Source organism: Tilletiaria anomala (assembly GCF_000711695.1).
Source record: "Tilletiaria anomala UBC 951 chromosome Unknown K437scaffold_10, whole genome shotgun sequence".
Lineage (NCBI taxonomy): Eukaryota > Fungi > Basidiomycota > Exobasidiomycetes > Georgefischeriales > Tilletiariaceae > Tilletiaria > Tilletiaria anomala.
In genome coordinates, this window is record NW_013547012.1 from 232,952 (window position 1) to 260,435 (window position 27,484).

At 54.9% G+C, this 27,484-nt stretch overlaps 9 protein-coding genes across 9 annotated transcripts; 6 read left to right on the forward strand and 3 right to left on the reverse strand.

Annotated features, from left to right (window-relative positions):
• Positions 1-913: 913 nt before the first annotated feature.
• Positions 914-6,820, forward strand: K437DRAFT_254264 (uncharacterized protein). Its single transcript, XM_013389868.1, has 4 exons — positions 914-1,368; positions 1,459-4,590; positions 4,662-5,584; positions 5,651-6,820. Exons 1-4 carry the CDS (start codon positions 1,169-1,171, stop codon positions 6,670-6,672), a joined length of 5,277 nt encoding a protein of 1,758 aa, XP_013245322.1. The 5' UTR covers positions 914-1,168; the 3' UTR covers positions 6,673-6,820.
• A 1,953-nt stretch (positions 6,821-8,773) lies between these two features.
• On the forward strand, positions 8,774-9,419 carry K437DRAFT_7238 (uncharacterized protein). The gene has a single exon (XM_013389799.1). The coding sequence runs from the start codon at positions 8,939-8,941 to the stop codon at positions 9,260-9,262; it is 324 nt and encodes a 107-aa protein (XP_013245253.1). The 5' UTR covers positions 8,774-8,938; the 3' UTR covers positions 9,263-9,419.
• Positions 9,420-9,430: 11 nt separating this feature from the next.
• K437DRAFT_254267 (MFS general substrate transporter) lies at positions 9,431-11,709 on the forward strand. Its single transcript, XM_013389869.1, has 5 exons — positions 9,431-10,079; positions 10,154-10,194; positions 10,259-10,563; positions 10,644-11,057; positions 11,126-11,709. Exons 1-5 carry the CDS (start codon positions 9,796-9,798, stop codon positions 11,564-11,566), a joined length of 1,485 nt encoding a protein of 494 aa, XP_013245323.1. The 5' UTR covers positions 9,431-9,795; the 3' UTR covers positions 11,567-11,709.
• A 239-nt stretch (positions 11,710-11,948) lies between these two features.
• On the forward strand, positions 11,949-14,718 carry K437DRAFT_243728 (putative PAP1-poly(A) polymerase). The gene is made up of 5 exons (XM_013389870.1): positions 11,949-13,025; positions 13,104-13,315; positions 13,384-13,960; positions 14,039-14,162; positions 14,225-14,718. Exons 1-5 carry the CDS (start codon positions 12,326-12,328, stop codon positions 14,616-14,618), a joined length of 2,007 nt encoding a protein of 668 aa, XP_013245324.1. The 5' UTR covers positions 11,949-12,325; the 3' UTR covers positions 14,619-14,718.
• K437DRAFT_254270 (COQ7-domain-containing protein) lies at positions 14,678-15,514 on the reverse strand. The gene is made up of 3 exons (XM_013389871.1): positions 15,457-15,514; positions 15,078-15,387; positions 14,678-15,015 (listed from the first exon to the last, which is right to left on the reverse strand). Exons 1-3 carry the CDS (start codon positions 15,467-15,469, stop codon positions 14,724-14,726), a joined length of 615 nt encoding a protein of 204 aa, XP_013245325.1. The 5' UTR covers positions 15,470-15,514; the 3' UTR covers positions 14,678-14,723.
• A 409-nt stretch (positions 15,515-15,923) lies between these two features.
• Positions 15,924-18,056, forward strand: K437DRAFT_254272 (phytoene desaturase). The gene is made up of 4 exons (XM_013389872.1): positions 15,924-16,666; positions 16,737-17,081; positions 17,142-17,669; positions 17,736-18,056. The coding sequence occupies exons 1-4, from the start codon at positions 16,167-16,169 to the stop codon at positions 18,019-18,021; spliced, it is 1,659 nt and encodes a 552-aa protein (XP_013245326.1). The 5' UTR covers positions 15,924-16,166; the 3' UTR covers positions 18,022-18,056.
• Positions 18,057-18,618: 562 nt separating this feature from the next.
• Positions 18,619-20,260, reverse strand: K437DRAFT_266664 (uncharacterized protein; the record flags this gene model as incomplete). The annotated part of the gene is made up of 2 exons (XM_013389873.1): positions 18,619-18,849; positions 20,096-20,260. The coding sequence occupies 2 exons, from the start codon at positions 20,258-20,260 to the stop codon at positions 18,619-18,621; spliced, it is 396 nt and encodes a 131-aa protein (XP_013245327.1).
• Positions 20,261-21,158: 898 nt separating this feature from the next.
• Positions 21,159-25,017, reverse strand: K437DRAFT_232398 (phosphatidylinositol 3-kinase). The gene is made up of 10 exons (XM_013389874.1): positions 24,757-25,017; positions 24,606-24,692; positions 24,445-24,546; positions 24,239-24,382; positions 24,046-24,169; positions 23,527-23,979; positions 23,187-23,468; positions 22,123-23,125; positions 21,965-22,054; positions 21,159-21,883 (listed from the first exon to the last, which is right to left on the reverse strand). The coding sequence occupies exons 1-10, from the start codon at positions 24,825-24,827 to the stop codon at positions 21,504-21,506; spliced, it is 2,736 nt and encodes a 911-aa protein (XP_013245328.1). The 5' UTR covers positions 24,828-25,017; the 3' UTR covers positions 21,159-21,503.
• A 97-nt stretch (positions 25,018-25,114) lies between these two features.
• Positions 25,115-27,428, forward strand: K437DRAFT_254276 (uncharacterized protein). Its single transcript, XM_013389875.1, has 3 exons — positions 25,115-25,373; positions 25,468-26,171; positions 26,239-27,428. The coding sequence occupies exons 1-3, from the start codon at positions 25,305-25,307 to the stop codon at positions 27,305-27,307; spliced, it is 1,842 nt and encodes a 613-aa protein (XP_013245329.1). The 5' UTR covers positions 25,115-25,304; the 3' UTR covers positions 27,308-27,428.
• The last annotated feature ends 56 nt before the right edge of the window (positions 27,429-27,484 follow it).

A 27,484-nucleotide genomic window follows, 5' to 3' on the forward strand; every position in this document is an offset into this window, starting at 1 on the left:
CAAGATTGTGCATGGCGCAACAGGCCAACAATCCTCCAACCCCTTCCAGCTTGGACGGGTCCCCAGAATTCGTTCATGTCACAGCCACCAACGCTAGAACGGACGCTGTTAAAAGTGCCTTGCGTTGAGTCGCACAAGCCCTCAATCATCACTTGACCTCACCGACGATGCCGCGGAGTGACAGACGCTCCTAAGATGCTTACGTAATGATGTTTCACAAGGCCCCGTCGGAGAACTAAATCCTATAAACCAAGGTGACAAACTCGACCCTCCATCCGCGAGGGCGACGCAGCCCTACCTTTTAGATGACAGGTCCCAGCTGTCGACTGAGCCTGCACGAGGCTTACGAGGCAAGCAGAGTACTCCTCTCGCAGCCCGCAAGGGACTCCCATCTGCCAATAAGAGAGGGCTCAACGCACCAGCCGTACGTACATATCGCCAAGTAGAGATTGCACTTTCCCCTTTGCTCCTCTCCACTGCGTTCACCATTCCGACTCGACTGGCATGGGGATGGGTGGAACAGTGGAGACGGGGAAGCCTGGTGTTTTATGGATGATATATTCTCAATTGATGATGCATCTGTTGTCGCCTGTCAACACAGCGCCCGCCGTCGACGGACGAGACCAATTGTGCACTACATACGTTACTGGATGAGAGTCTTGACAGGAGCTCGAGTCGGAGGGTGACGAGCGGTCGGTGGCTTTGGGCTGCGCAGCTGTGTCAGTCAGTCGTGTTGATTGTGTCCGCGCCCCCGGCGATAACCTGCGCCAGCCCTCCCCTCCCCTCGAGTTGCTCTCACTTCGCCGCTCTTCCCCTTCCACCGCTCACCCACTTTTTTGCCCGCCACGTCACGCTCAGCAGCTAGGCAGCTTGGCAGCACTCTCATCTTCTCGTCTCCCTCTTTAATTGGTGTGTGGTTGCTCTCTTCGGCGTCCGATCAAGCTGTCGCTCAGCTCAGCTCAGCACAACACTGCACATCTCACCTCAGCTTACCGTCGACACCCGGGTACCGCCCTTCTTGGCAGCACGAGGAGTCTCCGAAGCGAGCTGGCCAAGCGGCGGCTCTTCAGTGTCAGACCTCTCTAGCTGGTGTGCGCATGAGCCACAGAGGTTGGATCCCGCCGACTCTGCATTTTCGTGTTGGAACACGAATAGCCTGCGAGTAACCATGTCGGCATCCACATCCATACCCAGCGTCTGGCCCACTGCGCAGCAGCAGCAGCACACAGGCAATCACATCATGGGTTCTGACACAATGCACGGAAGGCGGGAGGGATCTGCCGTACCTAAGCCGGGGCACCAGGACAGCCCGAACAGGCCGCCGCCCAAGAAGAGGAACCGCCTGGCCTTCAGCTGCACGGCGTGTCGGTGAGTGTCGATGCCTCGTGTGCGCTCTGCTCACGGGAAGTGGCCTGACAGCTGCGGATACCTCGGGCACTGTCTTGGCCCCCTTTGCAGCGAAAAGAAGATCAAGTGCAATCGCATGATCCCATGTGATCAATGCATCAAGCGCGGCGACGAAAGGCTCTGTCACATCGAGCCTTTCAAGCATAAGGCGGCCGAGGCCAAGGCCAAGGTCGAGGAAGAGGCCCGTGCTGCTGCCATCGCAGCAGGGCAGGACCCCGAGGCAGCCGCAGCCGCAGCCGCCTACGCCTTTGCCCAAGAACAACAGCAGATCCAACTGCAGCAGCAAGAAGAGGCGGAGCACAACCATGCGCTGGAGATCGCCAATGGATCACACGCTGCCGCAGATGCAGAGGTTACCACAGCAGTCGCGGCGGCGGCGGATGAGAACAGGATATCCAAGTCGCGGCCTAGCAACAAAGGCAGGCAGTCGACCGGCGGCAAGAAGAGCAAAGATGGCATTGCTGCGCTATCACTGACCACGTACACCACGCAGTCACAGGTGCAATATACACAGGTGCCGTCTTTCGGCGCATACCCCTCTTCGGGCTCGCCCGTCAACCCTGGGAACATGACCACAGCTCCGATGGTTTCTGGGGCCGAGATGCAAGAGATGCAGGCAATCAAAGCCCGGCTAGCGCAGCTGGAAGCCGCACTGGAGGCCAAGGCGGCTGCAGCAGTAGCAGCAACGGGGGGAGGCAGACTGTCCACTCCCAGCAGCGCAGGTGCGAGCCCCGCTGCCGCCTACCACAGTAATGGCGGCAAACAGCCCGGCAGCCCCGGCATCTTCCCTACGCAACTCCAGCACCCGCAGCAACAGCATCAGCCGCCACAGAGGAGTGGCAGCCAGACGAGCATGGCTGGTCAGATCTACCCGACGCACAACATGACCTCGACAGTCAGGAGCCCCGTCTCGGCGCTAACGGGCTCCATCTATAGCAACAGCGTCAGTAGCAGCAGTGTGGCGGCGCAGCCGCTCGTCACACCAGCACCTGGCTACGCACAAATGACGGACGTGTATCACCCCACGTCTGCGCATCTAGGCACCAGCCAGCCGCACGCATTACCGCCTTTCAACAACCTCTTCGGGCGTGCGCCGGCCACAGTGGCTACGGCTACCACGGGCCCAGGTGCAATATCGAGCGCGGCTCCTGGTGTCGCCGACAGGCGCGGTCCCAACGACACGTCCTTCTTCGACTCGTACTCGTCTGGCTCCCTGCTCGGCAGTGCGAGCGGTGCAGGCAGGCGAAGCACCAATACTGCCGGGGGCGTATCTGGCGCCAGCAACAACGGTGTCGCGGGCTGGAGCGCATACAGGCGCTCGGCACCGCTGGGCGAGCTCGCGCCCGGCTCCACGGCTGCCGCTAGCCTCAGCAGCAGCAGCAGCAGCAGCAGTAACAGCAGCAACAGCAGTAGCACGGCGCAGGGTGCTCCAAACGTCACCCACAGTGGCTTGTCGACGCACGCCGAAGGGACTGGCGCTGCCGGCTGCACCAGCAGCATTGCCGGCGGGCCATCCTACATCTCCCTGCCCAACGGTCATGTTCGCATGGAGGTCGACAGCGACACGGAGGACGCGGCGCTCGTACTTGAAGGGCTCGCCATGGGCGCGCGCGATCTGAGAGACAGCAAGCTCGCCGTCAGCAAGCTCGTCAACGCCGCTGAGGGCTGCCCCAGCTTGCGCACATCCACAGGCAGCCAACGAGATGCAGCGACTCCAGCGACGGCTCGCGCGGGCGGCGAAGCTGGTGGCGGCGCTGCGGCGTCGAAGGCAAGCAAAAGTGTCACACGTAACTCCAGCAACCAGAGCATCGCGGCCGAGTCTGCCCTGCGCTCGGCTGCCGCAGCACCGGCCGCTGGCACCTGCGCTGGCACCGACGACGATGACAAGATGCCGGACGTGACCACGCCGGGTGGGCGCGCCGCGTGGCAGCGCAAGGTCGAGAGATGCGCTGCAGACTCGAAAGCAGGCAAGCTCGAGATCCAGCACACGGACATCCTCGATCCGCGGCGCATGGGGAAGTTTGGCAAGTTTGTCGAGTGCGACAAGCGTGTCGACATCATGCTCCCCGTCGCCGAGGGCGGCACGTCGCGCGAGACCGATGAGGCCTTCGTCCCGCACCCACCCGGCCAGGCACTCACTGGCTGGCCGATAAGTGGCCGCAAGGACACAAAGATGGGCGATGTCACGCTGAGCAGCGGCAGCGTACAGGCTGCCTGCGATGGGAGGGAGGCGAAGGGCGGAGACGCGGACATGCATGAGCTCAGCGCCGACAGCACCACTGGCATCAAATCGGACAGCAGGGACAAAGCCGACGCCAGAGACGGCGGCGCGGAGAGCTGCGGAGCAAAGACCATGCCCTGCCGCCTCGCTTGCGAGAACCACGGCCTCTTCAGACTGAAACAAGGTCCCGAGACGCTGCTTGGTTGGGGCATGGGCTTTGCATGGGGTGCCGCCGAGGCAGCAGGAGAGTACAAGACGATCAAAGGCTCCCTCTGCCCTGGCAGCGCTGAGCGCGAGGCTGTGCTGCGCGCTGTCATCCGCACACTCCCGAACAAGGAGATTGCGTCCCAGCTTGTCGATGTGTACGCCAGCCGCGTCTATTACCTCACCGGCCACGTCGTGCATATTCCCACGCTGCGCCGCGAGATGGAGGCATTCTACTCGTTTGACTCGGTTGAGAAGCAGGCGCGCGTACTCAACTTTGTCGACCCGGCCTGGCTCTCCGTCTTCCTTATGATCCTCGTCCTCGGCATGCAATTCTACCCGTGCTATCCACCCGAGCACTACATCAACATCCAGCACCTCTTCGACGGCAAGACGATTCACCTGTGGTACTCGGCGCACAAGACGATCCTCATCCTCGCGCGCTACCAGTGCAGCCAGTCCGTCGCGGTGCTACAGGCGATCCTCCTGTCCGACCTGCACGGCGCCGAGTCAGATCGCACGCAGATGAGCCTGTTGCGCATGGCCATCTCCACCGCGCAGGAGATGGGCCTCCATCGCCTCGGCGACGCCATCCGCCAGCCGCAGCCGGGAGAGGCACCCGGCACAACGATCTTGAGGGAGATGTACAAGCGCATCTGGTGGTCGCTCGTCTGGCGCGACTGGGTGTCGTGCTTGAAGGTTTCCAATGCGTATAGCATCCACCCCGGGCAGTTCAACACGCCCTATCCAGGGAACTAGTGAGTCACAAGAGAGTCATCGCGCTCAGAGCCCGTGCACTGAAGGACATGACTCTCTTTTTGTTATGCAGCAACGATGAAGATCTTTGCCAGTCGCCATTGCCGCCGCCCAAGCCGCCTTCGGAGCATACCGAAATGTCGTTCGTGCTAAGCAAACTCATGATCGCTGATGCAGCCCGCGAGAATGTCGACCTGCTCAACCAGCGCGATATGGAGGGCGCACGTGACGGCACGTCTCGCCATCTGACGTGCCAGGACACGTCACGTCTGGATGCGCGCTTCCGTGCGATCCTCGAGAACGTGCCTTCCTTCTTCCAAGTTGGCAGCGACGTTGGTGCCGGCACGGACATTGAAGTCCAGCGGTGGCTTCTGCAGCAGGGCGTTTTCTCCAAGTTGTTGCGCTTACATCGTGGCGGTCTCAGCTCGAGGACGAAGAGCCGCACTTCGTGTGTGCTGCTCGCACGCTCGATCCTCGACATGCAGAAGAAGGTACGCTCGCGCTGCACGGTCGTCGATCGGCTGTGGTTCATCCTGATGCAGAGCTTCAACGCCGCTGTTGTCCTGTGCTTGGACCTGTTCAGCACGCCGTCTCCGCCAGCGATGCGCGAGATCATCCGCTCCGAGATCGGCGAGGCGCTCGACTCGTTGCGTCTGGTGCAGTCCACCAACCCAAACGTCTCGCGCTGCATCCGCATTCTCGAGGCTCTGCTCGCCGAAGAGGAGATGCAGTGGAAGCGTCGCGGTGAGGGTGGCAACAACTTCGCCAATGAGATCAGCGCAGGCAAAAGGAAGCGTGGCGACCAGGCTCAGGGTGCAGGACGCAAGGCTGTGCTCAGCTTGGCGCTTCGCATCAAGCGCGCCATTGAGGACAACCCTCTGCCAGAGGATGGAGATGCAGCCGCTGCATCGACACAGGAGACACGTAGTAATGACGCCGAAACGGCATCGGCATCGGCAACGGCACCTGCAAAAGATGCTTTCGCTAAGGAGCTGAGTGAGTGTGCCAGAGACAAAGGATAGACACCATCGAGCCTCTGACACTCCCCTTTCCGATCTGCAGTGGAGCAGCTCATGCATCCCCAATTCACGGCGGAGAACGACCAATCCTCAGCGGCCAACTTCCCCTACTTAGTCAATACTGGCCAGCAGTACACGCTCGAGCAACAAGCCGTCGCACCCAATGGCGTTATCACCAACATGCGCAACGCACCACCGGATGGACAGCCGTTCGACTTGTCAACCTTCTTGGCGCAGTACGAGTCGCCGCCGAGCGGCTCCGATGACATGCAGAGTATCTTGTCTTCCAACAGTAGCGTGGCATGGAGTCCAGAAAACTCAAACGCATCCAGTCGACCGTCGGTGCGCGCGTCTGGCTCCTCGACCGATCTTACTTCGAATGCGAGCTCCGTCGAGCGGTTATCTCTGTCAAGACAAGGGTCTTCGGACCAATTGAACCTGAAGAGACAAGACCTTCAGCAACAGCAACATGCACAGCAGCAATTTGTAGGGCGTGATGCAATAGAGCCCACCACTGGTCTGGACTCGTTCTGGGATTGGATCTTGGGCCAAGGTGGGACCGCCACCCAATCGATCCCTTCAATGCAGCAGCCGTCACCACAATCACAGCAGCAGCCAGCACCGCCACAATCGCAGACGCAGACGCAAGTCCAAACCCAGGCGCAGGCGCAAACCCCGAATAGTCAATCGGCGGGACAGCAAATGATATCCGCACCTGCGCCATCCTCTCAGCCTCAGCAACCAGATCCGAATGCTATCACTGCACCTGATGCGACGCCGGAAAGCTACTTTGCTCAACTACCCGGCCGCGCACCCATGCTGAATGGCAGCTTGCTTCCCACGCCGATGCCGGCATTGCAGAGCGAAGGGCCCATGACACCTTCCAAAGCAGCTGGTGTCACCGGTTTTGAAGGTTATGGTAGCGCATACGGCCTCAACCAGCCTGCTGGCGGAGCGCCTGCGAGCGCCAGCACACCTTTCTCCATGGGCACTCCTTCTTCAGGCTTCGACTCCTGGTTCGCCACCTCCCTCACAAATCTGGAATCGTTCATGCAGACAGATTGATGGATCAGGTCCAGGCCTTTCTGCACATACATTTCGCACGTTCCAGCGCGCTTCCGTCATAAAACTTTGGATTTTCTCGTGTGTGTATTGTATTCCCTTTTGTCGATGCAGCATCGCTCTCCAATCCCAAAGCTGGAGTCCCCACTTCTGCGTCCGTCCACTCGCAGCTCCCCACGACTTTATCGTCGACATTGGAGGCTCCGTATCTGGCACATCGAATCGGCGTTTTTGCAGCAAGCTGCGCGTTTCCCCGGATGGGCTGGGGTTGGCTGCTTTGTCAGAATATTGATGACTATATTTTTCTCTAGCACACATGGCCCTGCTGCCTCGCTACGATGCATATGTTCCCCAATTGAAAATGATCGCCGTTCCCCTCGGATGAGCTTGGCGTGCCAGACCATTGCGAAAAAACGGCTAAAGCCTTTATTTGACTGGTTTTAGCTGCTCATGGCGATTGGGTCAACCCATTCCGGCGACCTCTATTTAAAAGCCGATGAAAAGTTTGTACATACTGGCCGGTTGTGACGCAAGTGGGCCCAGTGATACAAGCTCGCCCTCTGCTGGATAGCGATGTTTCATCTACTGTGCTTGGCTACGGTGCTTGTTGCCGATCGCAAGTGATGTCGCAATAGACTTTCATACGTTTTGATTGTCAGTACGGTCATCCCTTGTCATTGGAGCAAGAGTCCAACTTTCTGAGAGGGGAAAATTGACCAGTCCGGCAGACGGTAAGCCTTTCCAGCTCTGTTCGTCTCCCAAAGGTCAATTTACGTTTGCAAGAATCAAAGGGTGTCTTTCTCTAAAGATCACCGCTGCCGTTTGTTTATCAGCATCACCTCAAACGCTTCTTGCGATGGTGAATTCGCTTGGCTTTGATCCCTGAGTGCGGTTAATGTGGGCTGCAAGTCTTGAATAGCTCGCCAGTACTGGTTCATCGCCAAGTCGAACGACGGATCGTTCACAGGCGGGTTCTGAACCGGTGTCTGGGCAAACACCGGGGGCAGTTCGGTTAACATCAACACCTTCTGGGTCCTCGAAGTCTGGAAGTATGGAACGAGCCCCCTGATCGCCACGAGTTTCCGGTACATCATCTCCATTAGGCGTTCTAGGAAGTACAGCTCTTGCTCAGGGCCTTCATCAGGTTATTTGTATTGTAAGCATTTCTTTGGATCCGGAGCCTTGCGCGAGCTGTTGAAGCCTTGCAGAAGTTCGACCAGTGAATCTGTGATATCAAAACCTATGTACCCCTCAGAAATTTCTGCCATCCGATCCGATGGTTCTATATCAACCCCCATGAAAGAGTCCGCGCAGTGGGTTTTGTTCTACCCTAGATCATCCACAAGAGGCTCTGAGACGGTACTGGGAAGCAAAAGAGCATTTTGAGTGACTCTGTATACTCTCTCACAGTTGGAGAAGATGCCATTGATGACTTACACAGCTGCAGAAAAACTCGCATTGCTTCCCGACACGACCCATTTATAGATTCTACGGTTTCTACATCCCTCGACGCATCCGCGATGACATCGAGCTCAGCAGTCTTGCCGGGGGAGCTCTCGGAGGCTCGGCAGGTGCTTCAGGATCGGCTCGAGATCTTTGCGATAGTTAACGATATTCTTGATGAAAGTATCTTCCCAGCGCCGTCGGCTCCGTCTTCCTACTTTGTCCCACCCTCCTTCCAGATATACCCCGCTCATTGCTCCTCGGTGGATCTGTCGGCAACGGCGGCCTCTTCTGGTGACATCGCTCTCGGCTTTGCATCTTCCTTGTTCCCCGCCTTGGGTCCGCAAAGATCCACTCCTTCGGTCATCCGTAGAAGCCCTAGCCATATAGATTTTCGGACCACCATTGCCAGCGGACTTGTACATGGAACACTCAAATGTATTGCAAGCCTTTGGGCGGAAGCTCCACCCGACGTAAGAAGCTACGGACGTGAATAACAGACAACAAACAGATCAAGCGCCAGAGGCTGAAGAAGAAACCCCATGGGAGAAGTGCGATTTCACTCAGCATCTTCCCCGCAAATACAGGCGCATGGCCTTCAGGATTTCACCTTGCATCATCCCAGGCTCTAGGGGGTATGCATCTTATGCGCAGATTTTGTAATGATTTCTCTGATGAGGCTTGTCAGCGGAGGCATAGGTCGCTGGGCCTTCTTGTGAGCCTCAAGATGATGATCCTGTTAAGCATAGGGCGAGGCTTCAAGACGTCGCCTGCTCTTTGAAATTGCGAGCTTCGTCAGGCTCAAACCCAAGTATCTGAGAGTAGCATGCCATGCTTGCCGATAATGCGGACCGCCCTTGTTCCCATATTTGCCGTTCACATGTTCATTATTCATGCGTTCACCGTTGACCAATATTCGCTGTCACGAACGAGCAGGTGCTGGCTCACCGAGTGCGCATTGCGCTTGAGTTCAGCACGACTGCTTTGGAGGGCATTTGCTCCCTGGAATCCGCAAGCATGTGAACACAAGGCGCCGGAAATTGCAGATCAATCAGTGTATCAGATGTTAGCATGTGTATGTCCCAGATGCATACCGAAGGACACCCAGTCCAAGACGAGAACCTTATTTTCGGCTCGAAAAAAGAACTAATTAAGCATATAAAAATTATGAAAAGCGGGGTTAAGGAGCCCGGAAAAATGTACTAGAATCCTATTGCGGTGAATAGCCGGCGACATAGGTCCAGGGCCGTCTCCGGATAAAACCCCCACCTCAACTCCCATACAAGCACAAATGGAACATACTATCAAGCAAGAACACCATCGGCAACGCACTACCAGTCAGTCACCAGTATGTGTACAAGAGCAGTCCCATTTTTTAATTCCACACTCTCCCTCTCCATACCTCCATCACCGGCCATGAACGTCGATGGATTGCTCGAGCCATGATCACGAGCAAGCCAAGCGCAGGTGGACACACGCCATTTGTTGTAGAGTCTTGTCGAGACTCAAGATCCATGCTCTCATCTGGACGTGACCTCGACACTCGATTGTTCAACGCCCACGGCGAGGCGGAGGATCCTAGGGCTTCGGTTTCACCATCATCTTCGGTACATTCATTGCATTTTGTGTAGCTAGCAATCGGTAACGAACCGCTCCACTGCTTTTCCAACCCCGAAAAAAAAGATGCGCCACGCAGCGGAGGAGCAGAGCCGAGACACAACGGACGCCCGCGTACGACCCTCCGACGTTCTGCCTGTCTTCAGCGCAGGTGTCACCGCTGTCGGTGTCATCGACATGGTGGCAGAGCGCCAAGTGAACCTCGGCCTTGCCAAGCCGCAAAATGCGGGGGGCAAAAATGATATTACTGATCACGTGAACGACAGACCTGCGACTATAGCTGATCAAGACAGCGAGAAAAGCAGCCCAGTCGAGTCTCAAGAGCCCAGCTTTCCAGACGGAGGCTGGAGGTGCGATATACCCGTTGATCGTAAAGCAGTTCCAGATCGGCCTGGCTCACCATTGCTTCTTCCAATTCCATCAGGGCATGGTCGGTGGTCGCTGGCTGTGGTCTCATCTATTTTAGTGCGTCATACCCTCCAAGATCACACACCTTCGCGTTCCAATGACTAATGCAATACTTTTTCAGGTACTTTTGGACTCTACGTCGGTCAGAGCGCGGTCCTTCAGGAGTACTTCACTACAGAGCTGCTGCGTGACAAGTCCAATTCGCAGGTCGCATGGATCACGTCCTTCCAAGTCTTCCTGCTGTACGCCAGCGGGTTATTCACAGGGCGTCTGTTTGACGCTGGGTATTGCCGCCACATGATGCTCACGTCCATGGTTCTCATGGTGCTCTGCCAAATGTGTGTTTCGCTATGCACCGAGTACTACCAACTCTTCCTTGCACTCAGCGTTGGCGCCGGGCTGCCGATGGGCATCCTGTTTAACACCGTACATAATCGGCTTGCAAAGTATGCTCTCTCTGCGAGCATAATGCTGATTACCTGGTGTTTCGCTTTCTTCTCCTACAGACCAGCGTGATCCCGACGCAATGGTTCTTCAAGAAGCGGGCATTTGTCATCTCCATCGTCGTCTCCAGCAGCTCCGCGGGTGGTGTCATATGGCCAATTGCACTCTCACATCTCATTCGGGACATAGGCTTCCCATGGACCATGCGCTTCGTCGGGTTCCTTCTCATGCTCCTGTTCGCCGTTGCCTTCCTACTGATCAAGACGCGCCTCCCGCCAAAAGGCATAGAAAAGGGGCAAAATGTGCTGCTCAGCCTGTTAGACGTCCAAAGCTTCTACAACCCTGCCTTCGTATTGCTCGTTGCAGGCGTGTGTCTCGCTGTTTTTGGGTTCTACATCCCATACCAGTATCTTTCGATCTATGCTTGCGACAAAGGGTTGCCTCTTGGGTCCTACTATGTGTCTATTCTCAATGCTGTAGGTGGCGTTGCGGCTCCTGCGCGACCAGCAAGACCATGCTTACTGACGCTCCAATCAATCTGCAGTCATCAACAATTGGGCGCATAGGACCTGGCCTTTTAGCCGATCGGTACGGTCGGCTGAATGTCCTAGTTCCTTTCGTCGCCCTCACCGCTCTTATGGTACTCATCATGTCGGCCTGCACGACGCACACCAGTCTGGTCGTCTACTGCATATTCTTTGGCATTTGCGGTGGCTCGTTCATCGGCCTATGGATATCCAGTGCTGCTCAGTTCGGCCCAACGCACAGCATAGGCGCGCGATTAGGAACGATCATGTTCATCGTTGCGTTCCCTGCGGTCGTCGGCACGCCCATCGCTGGCGCCATCCTCGGTGACGGGCAGCAGCTCCCCTATCGCTGGTGGCCCATGACCGCGTACGGCGGAGGTCTCGGCTTCATAGGTGCTGGGCTCATCGCCCTGGCGCGATGGAAGGCGAGCAAACAAGCGAAATCTTGGCTAGTTTGACCCTTTGGCCATCCTTCTGCCTCAGCATTGCACGGTGGATTTATAACAAGCTGCAATGCCTCATCTGTGCCCTCTTCCATGCAGTTTTCCACACATGCTGTACCATAGAGGTCTTCTTCGATTTACGCAGCTTTCAATTGCAAGCCTCTGATCTAAGGGTCTGAGGGTCTGTCGGTAACTTTAACGCGATCTGTTGATGAGATGTGAGCGGGTTCAAAGCGGCGGATGGCGGCGCAGCAGTCTCTCTAAAGCTACTGCCTGCCGGCCGAGAATTACTTCTCGGTCTCCATGCGCGTCTGTAGAGAGTTGGGGCACGCAGACCCATGTTTGATCTTCATGGTTCACGACTAGCTTTCGTTCTTCATGCTCACCACACCGCTTGATTTCTTCCAGTCTGAGTTGGCCGCAAGGAACTTGCCAGGTGGTTCGCTGAATGCTGTAAGCTCAAGCCGCTGAGGACACCTCCAAGAGGCCATTCGCGCACAGCTGTCTTTCTTTTGTTGGGGTGGCCGCCTCGCGCGGCAGTTGATGCGCCGCGGTGCCGTCGCAATCAGTTCCTCACTTGAATCGAGCTTACAGTTTCGCCTTGGACCGAGTCTCGCAGTCGCAACGTCTGCTGTATCCGCAGTTGTGCATCGCACGATACGCTTTGTCACAGCCTCCTTTCCACCGACTCCATTGCTGCTTGCAAGTGGACTCCCTCAGGAATCAGGACGTGCTACCACTTGACATCTATTGCAGTCCGGCTTTTCAGACACCATGGCGGCCAATGCAAATGGAATTGCTGCCGATGGAAGCAGTGGGACCCCCGGAAAGCAGCTGGGAATCACTCCGCCGATTTCTCTCACCGGCCCAACAGAAAGGGAGATTCAGATCACCGAAAGCCTTGTGGAAGAGCTGAAGAAGCGAAACATGTTCGAGAGCCCAGCAGAGAGCAAGGTCAGGGAAGTGGTCTTAGGCAAGCTAGATGCTCTTGTCAAAGACTTTGTTTACCGCGTCTCCCTCGAAAAGGGCATGTCCGAGTCGCTCGCAAGGACAGCAGGCGGTAAGATCTTCACCTTTGGATCCTATCGACTCGGCGTGCACGGCCCGGGCTCGGATATCGACACATTATGCGTAGTGCCAAAGCACGTTCAGCGCGAAGACTTTTTTCGTCTTCTTCCCGAAATGCTCAAGGCCAGACCAGAGGCTACAGATGTGGCGCCGGTACCAGATGCTTATGTCCCACTCATCGGATTGAAATTCTCCGGCATCTCGATCGACTTCACCTTTGCGCGTCTGGCTCTTCAGCGGGTGGACGACTCTCTCATCCTTGAAGACTCAAATCTGCTCAAGAATTTGGACGAGCGAGACGTTCGCAGTCTCGGAGGGTCCCGTGTCACCGACGACATCCTGCGACTCGTGCCGAATGTGAATACTTTCCACACCGCATTGCGATGTGTCAAGTTGTGGGCACAGCGTGAGTCTTTCGCGTGTTTCTCTGTTAAGCTCGCTACAAGCTGACCAAACTCTACTCACATAACCACTACCCCGCCAGGGCGAGCAATCTACTCGAACGTGATGGGCTTCCTTGGTGGTGTGGCCTGGGCAATGCTGGTCGCTAGAATATGCCAACTGTATCCCAACACGTCAGCTGGTGCGATCGTTGGACGGTTCTTCATCATTTTCGCGCAATGGAACTGGCCACAGCCCGTTATGCTCAGACAGATCGAAGAAGGGCCCCTACAAGTCCGGGTGTGGAACCCGAAGGTAAGCTCGATGCATCGCTTTTTCCAAAAAAGAGGGAGGGCTCGCACTGATGTTGATTAATTCCACAGCTATACCCAAGTGACAGGCTGCATCGTATGCCCATCATTACTCCAGCATACCCGTCGATGTGCTCGACGCACAACGTCAGCCAATCAACACAGACAATCATGACCCAAGAGTTCAAGCGCGGAGCGCAGATCTTCAACGAAATCGCTCTTGGCACAATGCAGTGGAGCGAGCTGTTCGATAAGCACGACTTTTTCTACAAGTACAAGTATTATTTGCAAGTGATTGCCTCCTCTGGCTCAGCGGACCTCCAGCTCAAGTGGTCAGGTCTGGTGGAAAGCAAATTAAGACAGCTGGTCAACAAGCTTGAGTTCACACAGGGGCTTCTGTTGTCTCACCCTTTTGTCAAGGGCTTCGACCAGGTTAGCATCACGCACACAGAGGAGGAGATTCGGCAAGTCGCGACTGGCACCATCCCCGAAGCTGTCGCTGCTCGCACAATGGTCGAAGATCTACCGAAGCAAGAAGAAGAGGCGAAAGAGAAGGCAGAAGAGCCGAAGGATGAGGACAGCAAGAAAGGGCATCGAATCATCTGGACCACCACCTTTTACATTGGATTGGCCGTGGCGCCAAAAGATTGTGAGCTTATATATCATGCCCCACCTCGAAAATTGTTAGAGTGTTGACAGCGTTTCCTTCTCGACCATGGCCACCAAGACAACTCGAGTGGGGCGCGCAAACTGGACATCAGCTTTCCAACTCAGCAGTTCATGTCAGTCGTCAAGCAATGGGACCAGTTTGAGGAATCTGCCATGGGAATTATTGTCCGGCATATCAAAAAGTGGGTCGCGTTCCTGTCTTGGGCCAGCAATCAATTCAAGCTAACGCATCTTTATAATTTAGCACTGAGCTTCCGAAATACGTCTTTGACGGTGATGACAAGCCGCCGCCAAAGAGTCTCAAGCGGCCAAAGGGTAAGAACAGTAAGGCGAGTTCCTCCGCTCCAGATGACGACAGCAATCGTAAGCGAGCAAAAACAGGGCACACCGTCGCAGCAGACGGGACTGCTGCGCTTCCACTCGCCAGTAACGGCGCCGCCGCTTCGGCTGATGCAGGGTGTCTTGCGATAAATTCAACAGATGCGGCAGCACCCGCAGCTGCTAACACGGCTGATGACAGCCTTCCACCGCTGCCTGTGCAACCTGGAAAAGCGGCGGCCGAGGTGGTAAACTTCCAACTTGCAACTGGAGTCGCGCCGGCCACTATCAGCTCGACGCCAGCGGGCCCGGTGGCCTGATTCACTAGCTATCCACGAGATCGCATGCTCGCTCGTCCTACCATTCCCTACCTTGCACCGCGCAATGGATGTATTGTACTTGGTAATTACAAAAATGTAGCAAATTCAGAGGCGTTTGGCGATCTGAATCGCACCTTTGCAGCCATAGCCAACAATCGCGCTTAGCAACGCATGCGCGGGAGCCTGTTGAGCGTCGTGCTCGACGGCAGTGTCCAAGTGTTCGAGCTCGTCATCTCGGAACTCGGTGATGACCTCAGAGAGAAGCGGAAGAGAAGGATGGAGGCCGGATGTTGGGCACCCTGGCCCTGACGTATCTGATTCCCTCGCTGACTGTGAATGGTCCATGACCGGCGATGGCGGGGTTTGGGTGGTGATTTTGCGCAGATGCACGAGTTGGCTGAGGCAACCAAGCTGAATCGTCAGCACAGTCAGCGCGAAAGCTCAGAGCTGAATACTCACTCCTCATAGTGTTCTCCGATTACGGTTTCGACTGCTTCAGTGCACGCCATTGCTGCTTCCTTTCCTATAAGCGCTGTTGCCGCACCAAGTATCTTTCCTGCAAGACTCCAGACCGGAAGCAAAGCTGACGGTCGCGTCCGATGTTGGGCGAGGAGCATCTCTGCAACCTTAAGGTGCTTTTTTTCCGTATCCCACATATCGAGCATCATCTTCTTAGTCTTTGTATCTCCTAGAAGACCAAATACGTTCGCCTGCGCTTGATAGATAGTGTTTGCAGCAATTTCGCCGGCGTGGTCGACTCTGAGCATGCCTTCAAGAGCATCGCGGTCGGCTGGTGAAAGGTTCATTGGTGTCTCTCGGGTTGCTCGGTCGCGCTCACTAGTGGATGGCATAGAAGCGGCTCCCTTGGACCCAGCCGAGCCTGGAGAGGAGTAGAAGGTTGAAGTATAAGCGGAGGATGCGAGCGGCTGAGCACTAACATGGGGCTTTGTGGAGTGCCATCGTTGGGAGAAGAAAGCTCGGGAGACGGTTGAACCACGGAGCCTCCACGGGAGGAGGGCCACGCGTGCGCAGGACGCACAGGTCGGTGTCATGTTCAATGGTAACGTCTCAGGAAGAGAGAACGGCCATACGGACGATAGACTTGCCCTGCAAAAGGTGCTGAGGGGGATGGAAATGGTAGCAGTGGTGAAAGGACCCATGACAGCGAGTGTCGGATCACTTTCCTAATAATCAAAGTGATAAGTGTGACGTATGGTGTACGAATTCGCGCTGCTACTGGCATGTTTGATAGCACCGAGTCCCCTCACTTTACATAACTTGGTGTCATTCATAGCGTGAGAGCCCCACTGCAATCCTTGGAGCTCTGAGAAAGAGACTCGACCTTTTTCTATTGCACAGGTGTCATGACAAGCGCATCGGGAACACCTGCTTGAACTAGGCTCCATGTCAGCCAATAGCGTAGGACATCGCAATGCAACTGGTGCGCGACGGGCCAACGGCGGTAGTGCTTTCGCAAGCAGTGCGACTTCCAGCAATTCTGGGCCCAAGCAAGTTGTGATCATTGGCGCAGGAATTGGTGGGTGTGCAATGGCTGCGAGGCTCGGGAAACTCGGTTACAAGGTCACCGTCTTCGAAAAGAACGAGTTTAGTGGCGGACGATGCTCACTCATTCACGCAAATGGGCACAGATGGGACCAAGGTCCTTCCCTGTATCTCATGCCTGAGCTATTCGAACGAGCTTTCAAAGACCTGGGCGAAGATGTCAAGAATCACTATGCGCTTCACACCTGCAACCCAACATATAATATCCACTTTGCAGACGGTGAAAAGTTCACGCTCACGCCCAACTTGGCCGAGATGGGACCGCAGCTCGAGCGCTTGGAAAGGCCAGAAGGTGTCAACGACCCACTTGGAAACTTTATCAAGTTCCTGAAGGAGGCAGGGGAGCACTACGAAGAGAGCATCGAGCATGTCCTCCTTAAGGACTGGAGTGTTAGCCCGTTGTCGCTGCTGCGGATTGAGCTTCTCCTGATGCTGTGGAGGACCAAAGCCCTGCGTGTCTATCGAAGCCTCTACGGTCGGGCGAGGTGAATCGAATCATTCGGGACGGGAAGATTTTGTGAACAAGCCTCAATATGATTCTTTGTTCTCCTGCAGTAACTTCTTCCGCAGCTCTCATGTTCGACAAGCGATGACATTCAGCTCGATGTTCATGGGCATATCACCGTTCCGTGCGCCAGCCACTTACTCGCTCCTCCAATATGCAGAAAACTCAAAGGGCGTGCTATATCCCATCGGCGGGTTCCACAAGGTCGTCGAGTCGCTGGAGAAAATCGCCAACAAGAAATTCGGGGTCGAATTCCGATATAACGCCGGCGTCAAGAAAGTCTTACCGAACTTGCAATGTCCAGGACGGGTGCTCGGTGTTGAGCTTGACTCGGGCGAGGAGGTCAAAGCAGACTTAGTCGTGTGCAATGCTGACTTGGTTTGGGCTTATAACAAGTGAGTCTCATTCTTCCACACCTGAAAATGGCACGCGCTGATCGGCATATGTGTCGCCAGCTTGCTTCCGGAAAGTTCGTACAGCCAGGGCCTCCGAAAGCTCGAACAGACTTGCTCTTCTTTCTCTTTCTACTGGGCATTGAAGGAAACTGTCCTAGAGCTATCAGGCCACAATATCTTCCTGGCCGACCAATATCAAGAATCCTTCGACGAAATCTTCGACAAAGGCGAATTACCTTCTCAGCCTTCTTTCTACGTCAACGTTCCCTCACGTCTAGACCCGACGGCCGCACCACCAGGGAAGGACACGCTTGTCGTGCTAGTCCCATGCGGCCTGCTACGCGCGGACAACACGCCCGGTGTGGCTGACACACACGAGGAGCTTGAGCGCTTAAAGGAACGTGCTAGGCGGCAAATAATCGAGGCAATCAGCAAACGCCTCAATCGCCCAGACTTTGAGAGCCTCATCGAACACGAAATCGTGAATGACCCCTTCACATGGAAAGAAAAGTTTAATCTGTTCAGAGGCAGTATACTAGGATTGAGCCACTCAATTATGCAAGTTCTCTACTTCCGGCCCTCTACTCAGTGAGTTTTGAGCACAGATTGTTGACGAGAATGGAGGATTGACCAACCTAGTTCGCATCTCCACAGGCATTCATACTATCGCAACCTTTTCTTTGTCGGCGCTTCAACCCAGCCAGGGACGGGCGTGCCTGTCGTTGTTGCGGGTACTGAAGTGATCGCCAAAAAGGCCGACCGTTTCCTGCGCGGCTACGACACATCATACACAAAAGAGTACATTGCCATCCTTATCTTATTAAGTATGTTTAGCTGGCTCGTTGTATGGATCTTCAATCTCACGCCCAAAACGTTTGACAAAGAAGGACTTGTGCGCGCCGTCGCAGCCGAGGCAGCGAAGTCAACCTCCGCCCTCTGATGTAAAGTAACTGAATGTAACATCCTCAAGCCTAGGAGCGTTGACACGGCGCACTCTACCATCGTCAGTCTCTTTTACCGTGACCTTGCTCGAAAGCCCCTTGTATCAAACATGTCTATGGTAGATACAGCGTCTTGACAGCGATCCAAGCTCTACGCGCATTGCTACTTTTCGCACGCATCCCCTTTGCGATGCCTTCTGAAATTTGACGCCGTACAACGCTCGTAATATCCGCATAGACTGTGCATGCGACGCGTAGTCTCGAGCGGGCGGCGGGAATGGGTATCCCCTGATAGCAGGGTATGAAGGCGCATAGTATCTCTGTGCGCGGTCCAGCACTTTCAGCGCGTAGGGGAGCAACGCAAGCAATGCGGCCCCCTTCTCCTCGCCTGCTGCAATGCCCTCATCCCTAACTTCCGCGCTGACCACTCTCAGCAGATCTTCGCCGATCACGCTGCGCGGTAGGATATGACCGAACTCAAGCGGGGTAGACGCGACGGCATTCAGCTCCATGTACCCTTGTGCCTGCGGCGAGTCGGAACCTGGCATTGCAAGTTCTGCCGCACAGAGGCTTGTCAGCTGGTAGATCCGCGCGTGCTAGGTGCTTGTGGAGTTTGCAGATGGGAAGGCTGCCAAATCGTACGCGATGTCGAGCAGTTCTTTCAGCACTTTCAGTCTGCGCCTCTTCATTTTGCTGACCTCTGCTGCCTCATCCCTTGCGTCTTGCTCCGCATCTTTACTGACTACCGTAGAAACCTTCTCGTCGCTCAGATTTTCGCTTGCTCTGCAAAATGCATAGATCACACACAAGTCTGCGCGTAGGTCCCACTGAAGCAAGTAGGAAGCAGTGGTTAATGAACGTGATGCTTTCGAGAACACTGCTATTGATATTTGAAGCGTGGTAACGCGGCTGTGTGTATTCGCGGCTGCATTTTGCATTGCTTTCGTCATTGCCTATGGTTGCAGCAGCGCTGCACTCATCTCATGCTCATCACTTGAGATGAAGGCTAGCCACAAGCCTGAATGGACTGCCAATTGAAAGGAAGGTACGTCGTAGAATATGGTGGTAACGGTGGCGATGCCCGAGCCTCCGTGTTATCCACCTTAACGTTCTTCGAAGCGTTTTCCTTTGTTTTCCCTCTCGCTAAGATTGCACTATCTGTGTGGCAGGTTTTCATGCGTTCTGGTGCGAATCTGCATATCCCGACTGCGCGGTAGAAGGTGAGGCTGGCAGCTAGCAGTATGCATTTGATCGTAACGAAAAACAGCGCTTCTTCGATGAGCAGGTCGGGTAACGCGAACACCCCAATCGAGGTGCGCTTCTGTGCAATGTACAGGAGGCACAAGAAAGGAGGGGAGGCCGTTCAGTGTGACCTTGATACGCAAAAGAAAAGTGTCAGGTAGGAGCTTACGGTAATGTACCACGTCCCACGTCCCACGTCTCTTCGCAAAGATATCCACCACCCATAGGAAGCCAGTAGGGAGAGCAAGGGTGGCGAACAGCAGCGCAGAGCTGCCACTATAGAGGATTCGACCGATATAGCCTGCACTTCCTCAGAGTAGCAATTCAAGCGGCAAGTTCGCCCATCAGGCAATCCTGCTAACGTAGTACGCCCACCCGGTCTGTGAAAGCCTCAGGACGATTGCACCGGAAGCACTCATACTCAGCAGTATCATGACCGCTATTGTGGACGGTGTGACAGCGCGGCTGGTCGATGTGGTGGGAGTGGCGGCTAGTCTGCAGCCTTTCTTGCTCCCCATGGCGGAGGGGCAAAGAGATATAACGGGACAAGCAACCAACGCGTCGTCCAAGTTGTGACGAGCATGATGATGATAGGCTGGATTATGATCTGATTTGAATCGGGAAGAATACATGTTACATTGGCGATCAACTCACCAGCACACGTGGGGGCCAGTGGCAGCACTGTCAGTTCGTCTTCCCGAATCCCTGGGCAACTCACGAAGAAGTACGCCTCGACGAAAACATACCAAAAATGGTAGCCCAAACGCAGTTTCTCGGGTACGTCTACGCACCCGCGCGAATCAGCGCACTGTCTCATGTAGCCGTCCACACGAGCGCGATAAGCGGAAGGAGCACGAGCTTAAGCTTGTCGAGGCGCGTCAAGAACGGCCGCACGACCAGGAAGAGGACCACTGCAAGCGGGAAGGTGAAGAGGACGTAGAAGCGCGCGTAGATCAGTCGGCACTTCTCCGAAGAGCCTGGGCCGCGGAAGGGCATGGTGAATAGATGATGAATGGGTCTCCCAAAGCACGGTGGCGCGGACATTTAAGCGCGGCGGCTCGCGATGTGCGATGGATCCAAGGGCAGAGTGACAGAGCCAGGAAATCTGCTTTCACGGTCGAGGCTGATCCGGGTATAAGAGAGTTCAAGTCCTCAGAGGGTTTAGCGACAGCTCTGCAAAGAGCATGTCCGCCTTGCCGATAATAGCAGTGGCGCAGTGTTACGCTTCGCCATCATCGAGCCCGTGCATGACGATGATAGAAGATTTGCGCTCCGCAGGCGGTTAAGGGCCTTGACTAATGACTTACCTCAGCAGTCGGAAAATTTCTGCGACTCGCCTCGAAGAGGATGGAGAAGTCTTCACCCCAGACCTGATCGCTTGATTCGCTCGCGTCGGACGGCTTGGGAGCAGCAAGAACCGCAGCCAAGCCGCTGTACTGACGACTCGTCCACTCTCCATCTTGGACGATCGACTCTCAGTGTGCTCGGCACCTGGCCCTTTCGGAGCGCTTGGATCAGCTACAGCTTCCGAGGTAGGCAAGTTGTCATGATCATGCTGTGAAAAGGCATGCTGTACAAACCCAAGGCCTATGGTGATCGATCTTCAGCATCTGCAGTACTCTGTACCCTCTGCGGGCCAGACGTGACGTATCAACGCACGGTGCGGATCAAGGGATGAAAGCAGGCTCGCTTACATAACCACATTCAAGTTCGCTCTCTCTCAGCCTCTCTTCTCTCACTTCTTTTAACGTTGAGCCTGGCATCTCAGGATAAGAGTTCAGAAGGTTGAAGGTGCATGTCAGTACAGGCTAGACGATGATGGCGGGAGAATTTCAGTACTCGAGGACTAGAGTAACCGCAACCGCTGTGGAAGAAAGACTCGACAACACCAGCTCTCATTCGCATTCCGACTGTTCATCAATACTTCTCATACCTCCTATGGTTTCGTGAGGTCCTTGGACGGCTTCGCAAGTTTTCCGTGTGGTTCGATCAGGAATGACGCACGATGGATTGATGATGTAGTGATGGAGATCACCACCACAGACTGTAGCTTGATATGGGTGCACGCAAGGTGACACCGTCGCACCAAGTCTCGGCTACATAGCCATTGCGCCAGCGCGTGCACAAAGAAGCTCCAGGTGGAAGAGAAAATGGTAAAAAGGTATCGTCGTGATAGTACAGCACGTCCAGTACAAAGGAGGACCGTGGAGGTGGGCTGCAAGTGCCTGTGGTACGATCCTCAGGCCCTCAGCATTTGAGCCCAGTCGTGCATCTTATCCATGACTGTGGTGATGTACGAGCTCTCGCTCAATAGTCGGTCTAGATGCTTGATAGCCTCTCCATCGTTCAAGGCAAGGCAGAACTTCTCCTGCACCCGCTGCACAGCACGGTCCGGCTCGCGCTGGATGTCTCTGACGTTGGCGTCGACCATAAGCGCAATGAGATTTAGGATTAGGTTGGCCGACTTGCGCAGCGACGTGAATGCCGTGAAGCAAAGGGACTTGAACCGGTGGTAGTGTGGCGAGTTGGCACCGCCCATGCACTCGACCATCTCGCGGCATACCTTGACCGGGGGTGGGTACGGCTTAGGGTCGCGTCCGAGGATATAGCCAAAGTCGACTGCAATCGAGCAAATTTACGAACACCTCTAGTGTTAAGGCGTGTGCGAGCGAAAATGATGACTTAAGGCTTCTTACGTACCATGGAAGAAGTGCCCGTCTGGGGCTACAAGTAAGTTATCCAGATGTCGATCACCTACCTCGAGCAGGTAGGTAATGACACAATATCCGGCTGTCCAAGCGAACATCCGCAGATGTCAGCGTCCTCACATTTCGATTCTGGGAAACACGCCTTCTTACCACAACTCCGGACAAAGGTATCAAGCACCTCTGCCTTGACACCAAGAGTATCCGCGCTATTTGGATCTGGATGGTGCTCTCTGAGATAGTTGAGGACGCTGCCCTGGTACTGCGCTGCGATGCTTGCAATGCTCTGGCTCTGGACAAATTGGACCATCCCGTCCTCTGGGGCAGTGGCGAGCACCTTGTACGGTGTAATGCGCAGATCCAGATTTTCGTTTCTCAGGAGTCGGTCCATCAGTGTGAAAAGTTGAATGACCAGCTGATCTTGTCGCAGATCGTCCCCATTTTTAAAGATGACCGGATAGGCTGTCCCGTTGGAGGATGCGGCGACACCGCTCTCGCCGTCGTCGTTATCCTCAGAACCACTCGGAACAAAGTGCAGTAGCAGGGGCAGCTGGCTGCTCTTGAACACTGTGCTTTTTTCCGCCACGGTTCTGGCGATGCTCACCTTCGCATCGAGAGGCAGCGTCAACGGCGGCTGAAACTCAGCTAGCCCAGACTTGGGATCGGAAATCAATGCGCGGAGCTTCTCGATCTTCCTCGGTCGGGCATCTTTCGAAAAGCGCAACTCGACCGCCCACCGCGACAATGTCGTAACCATCCGGGTCTGCCGCTCCAGCGACTCGCGGCGAGCGATCCCGCCAGGCGTGTCAGACAGTCGATCGAAGAACTTTGATTTCACTTGCGAGAACAGTTTGCCCTGCACCTTGTCATCGCATTCGACGAGTAAGTACCAGTAAAAGTTGTTGCCCAGCTCGGCATTGCGGATGCCTCGTCGAATGAGAAAGTCTGCCAGTCGGTGCTCGCCGAAGATGCTTGCAGTGCTGGATGCGCGTAGTGAGGGTGGAGGACGCTGAGGTCGCTCGGCATTGTCACCCTCGCGAGGCTGTTCGCGTTGCAACACTCCTGGCACGCGATCTTCGCGTAGCGATGCGGACATGAGAGCGAGATGATCAAACTTGATCGCTTGAACCAGCTGGAGCAAGTAAAGGATGAGCTCCTGCATAGCATGCCCAAAATGTTAGCGCGCCTAGCATGATATGCTCCTCAAATGCCCTCACCGAATCATCTGCTCTTTCCAGTAAGCTGACGGCGTACGCTCGTACTCTGGCGTCCTTAAAGGTAGGTCCCAGGAGCTCAAGTGCATCGTCAACCGCAGGTTCGGACCACATCGGCACGAGGACGTCCGTGGCCTGCTTGGCCTCTGCCGGATCTGACCATGAAACGGATTTGAGAAATTTAGTGAGGCCTTTCGGATCTCTCGTGAGATAAAATCGGAATGACCAGACTAGATTCATCTCGTCTTCGGCCAATATCCGTGTCGGGGGATAGGCCAGAATTTCCTGACGAAGTTGGAGTTCGTGAGAAGGGAGCCAATGTGAAACAAGAGACTACACTCACATTGAGCTGGTCGCGAACAGAGGCATTTGGCTTCAGTTCCCGGTCAAGTGGACCACTTCTGTGTTGCCTCGCCATCCGCCTATGTTTTGCTTCAATTGGCGACTCCCTTGCAATTTCGGCATCAGCAATCGTGAAAAGAGACGAATCGATACCCGAGATAGCCGACGAGCCGCCCACCCTCGCTCCCGCTCCACCTTGGACGGCCGAGGGGCGTGCTTGGGTTGCTACAGCTGAAGTTCCTGTTGCATATGTATGAAGAGGCGGTAGGGTGATCGGCTTTGGATCCGGTTCGCAAAAAACGAGGGGCAGCTCAAACTGCGGCATCTCAATGTAGAGAAAAATGTTCGGGCTTGCTTCAAGGTCTGCTTGGTAAATCTGCTCGGCTCTCCGGTTAGCGAGCTTGTCCATCCATTCGACAGCGGGAAGATCACCTCGTTTGTGTTTTTTGATGAGCTGTAAGGTGGGCAGCAAGGTCAGTCGCGTTGCATTGCGCCATTCACGAGTTGCATATGTGCACACTTTTTCAAGCCGACCCATCTCGTCCTGCACGGATCCGATCTTCGAAGGCGTTGAGCTCTCGGCGGATCCGTCTCCTTCCTGGCCTTTCCATACAAAAAGACGATGCTGAGCTTTGCGCAGCGTACTGAAATTAGAAGGAAATTGTAATGGCTAGAGCAATGTATGGTGGTATAGCTTGTACGAAAACACCTACCCGCGCTTGCCGAAGAGGCGAAATGTGGTACCTCCAACGACATTGCTCTTATTTGGACCAGCCGTGTCATAAATTGTGAAGGAGATTTGAGCATTTAATGGCAGCTCTGATAAGCTCCATGGGAAAGTGATCCACTCGTTCCAGCTGTGGGTCAATTTCTATGTCAGCTCTTTCTCAATTCACCATGGTGAATTTCATTGACTGACTTCCATCCCTTGTGGAACTGCTTATACGCGGTCCGGTAGAAAGGCGTCAGCGGTTTATTGTCAGAGTACAGTCTGAACCGCACATAGAGGTCGGGATAGTCTCTGCAAGCGGTTCGCATGTCAGACGAGACGGCTACACTGTGCTCAGCAGCGCCGCTTACGTTGTTTGCGACCCCCAAAACCGATATTCTGGGTGTTCCAACAATTCTGTTCGGGAATGCTTGGATAGCTTCCCGACCAGCGACGAGCTGCAGACACAAAAAAGAAGTATCAGCCCGGTACCCAGTGCTGCTTGCAAGGCGAGCGGCTGACATGCGGATTCGTAGCGGTAGATGGATATCTGCGCATTTGTAGAAACTGTAAACGTCTTTGTCGTCCGTCATTGTATCTCTTGCATGTGTCCGACGGTCTGATTCCCAATAAACTTCGGTCTTTGTTGCGTGATATGCGCTCGTCCGGAGCCGATGTGGATGTCAGCCTATCTCAACCGTGCAGGAGAACGAGCATATGAATGTGAACAGCGCCGTTGAGCTGAGCATCACAAGGTCTAGCCATGTGCAGGCTGTGATAACCTTGTGGTGATGCCATGACCGCCCGTATAATCAAGTATTTAGTGAGAGTCCAGTTGTGAATTGTGAATGGAACTACCCGTTGTGAATCGCCATTCACATTCACAAATACGTAGAGTCCACCTTTCCCCAGTGCCTCTCGCGGTCTCGCTGAACGCGGTTATCAGTTAAGTCAATGAGGACCGTGACGGCAAGCAACGTGACTACCTGATATACATCCTTCTCCGAGTCTGAACAAAGGAGGGCACAAGGGCAACGCTCCTTGAGACAAGCGCTACGCCAAATTCTGTTATGGCAGCGCCACGATGGACTCGGGCATCGAATGCGGCCGCTCTGCTGCCTAAGGTACCTTTCCAGTCGGTGCGTTCAGGATCGCATGACTCCCCGAGCGTCGACATTTGATCCGTTTAGCTGCCTTAACACCGAATTCATGCAACCTTACCATTTGTCCAAGATGGTACCGGCAGCATTGCCTCCAGAGCTGATCGCTCACGTACTCTCCTTCCTCAAGCCATCTGCCGAACCGTCTCTCTATCCTGCGGCAGATGCGACCACACTCGAGCTGCCGAGCGCAGCTATGCATCATACAGATCACCTCCGAGATTATTGCAATTGCTGCTTGCTCTCTCGAGATATCCTTCCGTACGCCCGCCAGTTGCTTTACCGGACTCTGGTGCTAGGAAATGCTCGCCAAGTCCGCCTGCTGGCCCGCACGCTGGAAGGCCACGATGCTCGCAGCGCCTCTCCTAATAGGGACTTTGAACAAGCGCCCTTCAACATGGGGTCACTCATTCATCCTGAGATGATGCTCGCTCTCAGCCCGATGAAGATGACCGATGCGGCAACCGAGACTCCTAGCAATGTCGGCGCACTTGCAGACGGCCTAGGCGTATCAAGCAACGGCATTAGGCAGGCAGCTCAAAATATTGCGAGGTACATTCAACATGTTTGCATCACGCACAATGATGGATATCTCGCCTCTGGCGATACATTATCGGACACTTATGCGTGGGCTCCAGGTCTTCGAACGCTTTTCACACATGCAGTCAACCTCGAGATGTTGAGCCTCGTCAGCAGACCGAACGGTGCTGCCATCGAGCAACTCGTCAATCCCAAAACACGTGGCTCACTCAAATGCCTCACTGTTCAGTCATTGAGGTATGTTAACTGGGTCAAGATCCGTCGTAAAAGTGCAAAGCCAAACTGAACTAGGCCATGCTTGCAGCTATTCGGCGCTTCCTTTTATCCACAAGCCTGACCCGCGTCTGTTTCGGAACCTCACCCACCTACATCTCATTCAGACCGTGCCCAGGAAGCCCTTGCTCAAGATGCTCGTCGACTCGGAGACTTGCTGCTCTCCATTACAAGTCTTGCGGCTCTCGCGCGTCTATCACGATGGGCTTGATCGGCTCGAAGAATCCCTCAATTTCATCGAAAAGCAACGTCCAATGGATGAGAGCCTGATAAGTGGAGAACACGCAGATGCGGGCTCAACCGAAGAGTATCAAATTTTTCTCCACGGCAGATCATCAAATGCAACAAAGCTGCAAGTTGCAATTCACCTGCTCATGCGCAATCTAGTCTTCTTCCCATGCCTACGATTACTGCTCCTCGAGCTGGGCGAGATGGGAGCCCTTGATCCACCTCCACCGCCAACGCAACGATTCGCTAACATGACAGGCACTCCCGGTGAGCAATTCGTCTCTTCCGTCAATAATTCTGCTACAGCCACTGGACAACTTGCTACGCTCGATTTCCCGAGCGACGTGCCGCTGAGCTTTGACGAAGCAACCGCTTGGGACCAGGAAGAAGAGAGGCGGCGGACAGCAAATCGAGACGAGTATTGGCTCAACGTCAGAGAAGGTAAGGAAGCGCTGAAAGAATTTGCTGCTGCTTCTCTGAAGCATGTCTTCAACAATGAGATTCCCTTTGCTGAGGGACGCGAGCCCGCCGTACGGAGAAGGCCTGACCAGGGACTCGAAGTGCGTGTCGTCGCACCTCGGCCGGGCGGTTGGAACCGATTCGAATCGCAGGCGGACTTTGATGCTCAAGTGCCTGACGCAAATTGGTCCTGCACTGAGGAGCGCACAAGCTACAATGATCCCGACGTCTTTGAGCTCGCTGAAAAGCGCTGGGACTTGGGTTATGCACCATTTCCGGACGCTTCCATCTACCATTCGCACAACGGCAAAGCAGCGGCACCCAAGTATTGGCTAGGCACTCTGCCAAGAGTCAAGGCTTCTGACGGGGTGGTTAGCCAAAGTGGAGTATCTCTCGACCCAATGCAGAGATGACACAAATATGCATGTGAAGCATATTGTAGGAGCAACAGTAAAGACAGGCAACCTTGTTCTCGATGTAGTCTTTGAGGCGCTACATGGCTGCCTGGATCCAATCTTGAACACGAGATGTGGGCCCATTGGCCTTGCGAAGTGGAAGACCCGACAATTTGCGCGTAGGGAGCTGAAGAT

Excerpts from the sequence above, each read along its gene's own strand:
- K437DRAFT_7238 (XM_013389799.1), top strand. The coding sequence starts at position 8,939 with ATGCCATGCTTGCCGATAATGCGGACCGCCCTTGTTCCCATATTTGCC.
- K437DRAFT_243728 (XM_013389870.1), top strand. The coding sequence starts at position 12,326 with ATGGCGGCCAATGCAAATGGAATTGCTGCCGATGGAAGCAGTGGGACC. Across the intron at positions 13,026-13,103 it reads TGTCAAGTTGTGGGCACAGC|GGCGAGCAATCTACTCGAAC; the intron begins GTGAGTCTTTCG and ends CTACCCCGCCAG. Across the intron at positions 13,316-13,383 it reads TCCGGGTGTGGAACCCGAAG|CTATACCCAAGTGACAGGCT; the intron begins GTAAGCTCGATG and ends TTAATTCCACAG.
- K437DRAFT_254267 (XM_013389869.1), top strand. The coding sequence starts at position 9,796 with ATGCGCCACGCAGCGGAGGAGCAGAGCCGAGACACAACGGACGCCCGC. Across the intron at positions 10,195-10,258 it reads CTGTGGTCTCATCTATTTTA|GTACTTTTGGACTCTACGTC; the intron begins GTGCGTCATACC and ends ATACTTTTTCAG. Across the intron at positions 10,564-10,643 it reads TGGGCATCCTGTTTAACACC|ACCAGCGTGATCCCGACGCA; the intron begins GTACATAATCGG and ends CTTCTCCTACAG.
- K437DRAFT_254276 (XM_013389875.1), top strand. The coding sequence starts at position 25,305 with ATGGCAGCGCCACGATGGACTCGGGCATCGAATGCGGCCGCTCTGCTG. Across the intron at positions 25,374-25,467 it reads CTAAGGTACCTTTCCAGTCG|ATGGTACCGGCAGCATTGCC; the intron begins GTGCGTTCAGGA and ends CATTTGTCCAAG. Across the intron at positions 26,172-26,238 it reads CTCACTGTTCAGTCATTGAG|CTATTCGGCGCTTCCTTTTA; the intron begins GTATGTTAACTG and ends CCATGCTTGCAG.
- K437DRAFT_254270 (XM_013389871.1), bottom strand. Across the intron at positions 15,016-15,077 it reads ATCGGAGAACACTATGAGGA|CCAACTCGTGCATCTGCGCA; the intron begins GTGAGTATTCAG and ends TGGTTGCCTCAG.
- K437DRAFT_254264 (XM_013389868.1), top strand. The coding sequence starts at position 1,169 with ATGTCGGCATCCACATCCATACCCAGCGTCTGGCCCACTGCGCAGCAG. Across the intron at positions 4,591-4,661 it reads ACGCCCTATCCAGGGAACTA|CAACGATGAAGATCTTTGCC; the intron begins GTGAGTCACAAG and ends TTTGTTATGCAG. Across the intron at positions 5,585-5,650 it reads TGCTTTCGCTAAGGAGCTGA|TGGAGCAGCTCATGCATCCC; the intron begins GTGAGTGTGCCA and ends TCCGATCTGCAG.
- K437DRAFT_232398 (XM_013389874.1), bottom strand. The coding sequence starts at position 24,827 with ATGACGGACGACAAAGACGTTTACAGTTTCTACAAATGCGCAGATATC. Across the intron at positions 23,126-23,186 it reads TGGAAAGAGCAGATGATTCG|GAGCTCATCCTTTACTTGCT; the intron begins GTGAGGGCATTT and ends CATGCTATGCAG. Across the intron at positions 21,884-21,964 it reads AGACGGGCACTTCTTCCATG|TCGACTTTGGCTATATCCTC; the intron begins GTACGTAAGAAG and ends GCTCGATTGCAG.
- K437DRAFT_254272 (XM_013389872.1), top strand. The coding sequence starts at position 16,167 with ATGGCTGCGAGGCTCGGGAAACTCGGTTACAAGGTCACCGTCTTCGAA. Across the intron at positions 17,082-17,141 it reads TTGGTTTGGGCTTATAACAA|CTTGCTTCCGGAAAGTTCGT; the intron begins GTGAGTCTCATT and ends ATGTGTCGCCAG. Across the intron at positions 17,670-17,735 it reads TACTTCCGGCCCTCTACTCA|GCATTCATACTATCGCAACC; the intron begins GTGAGTTTTGAG and ends GCATCTCCACAG.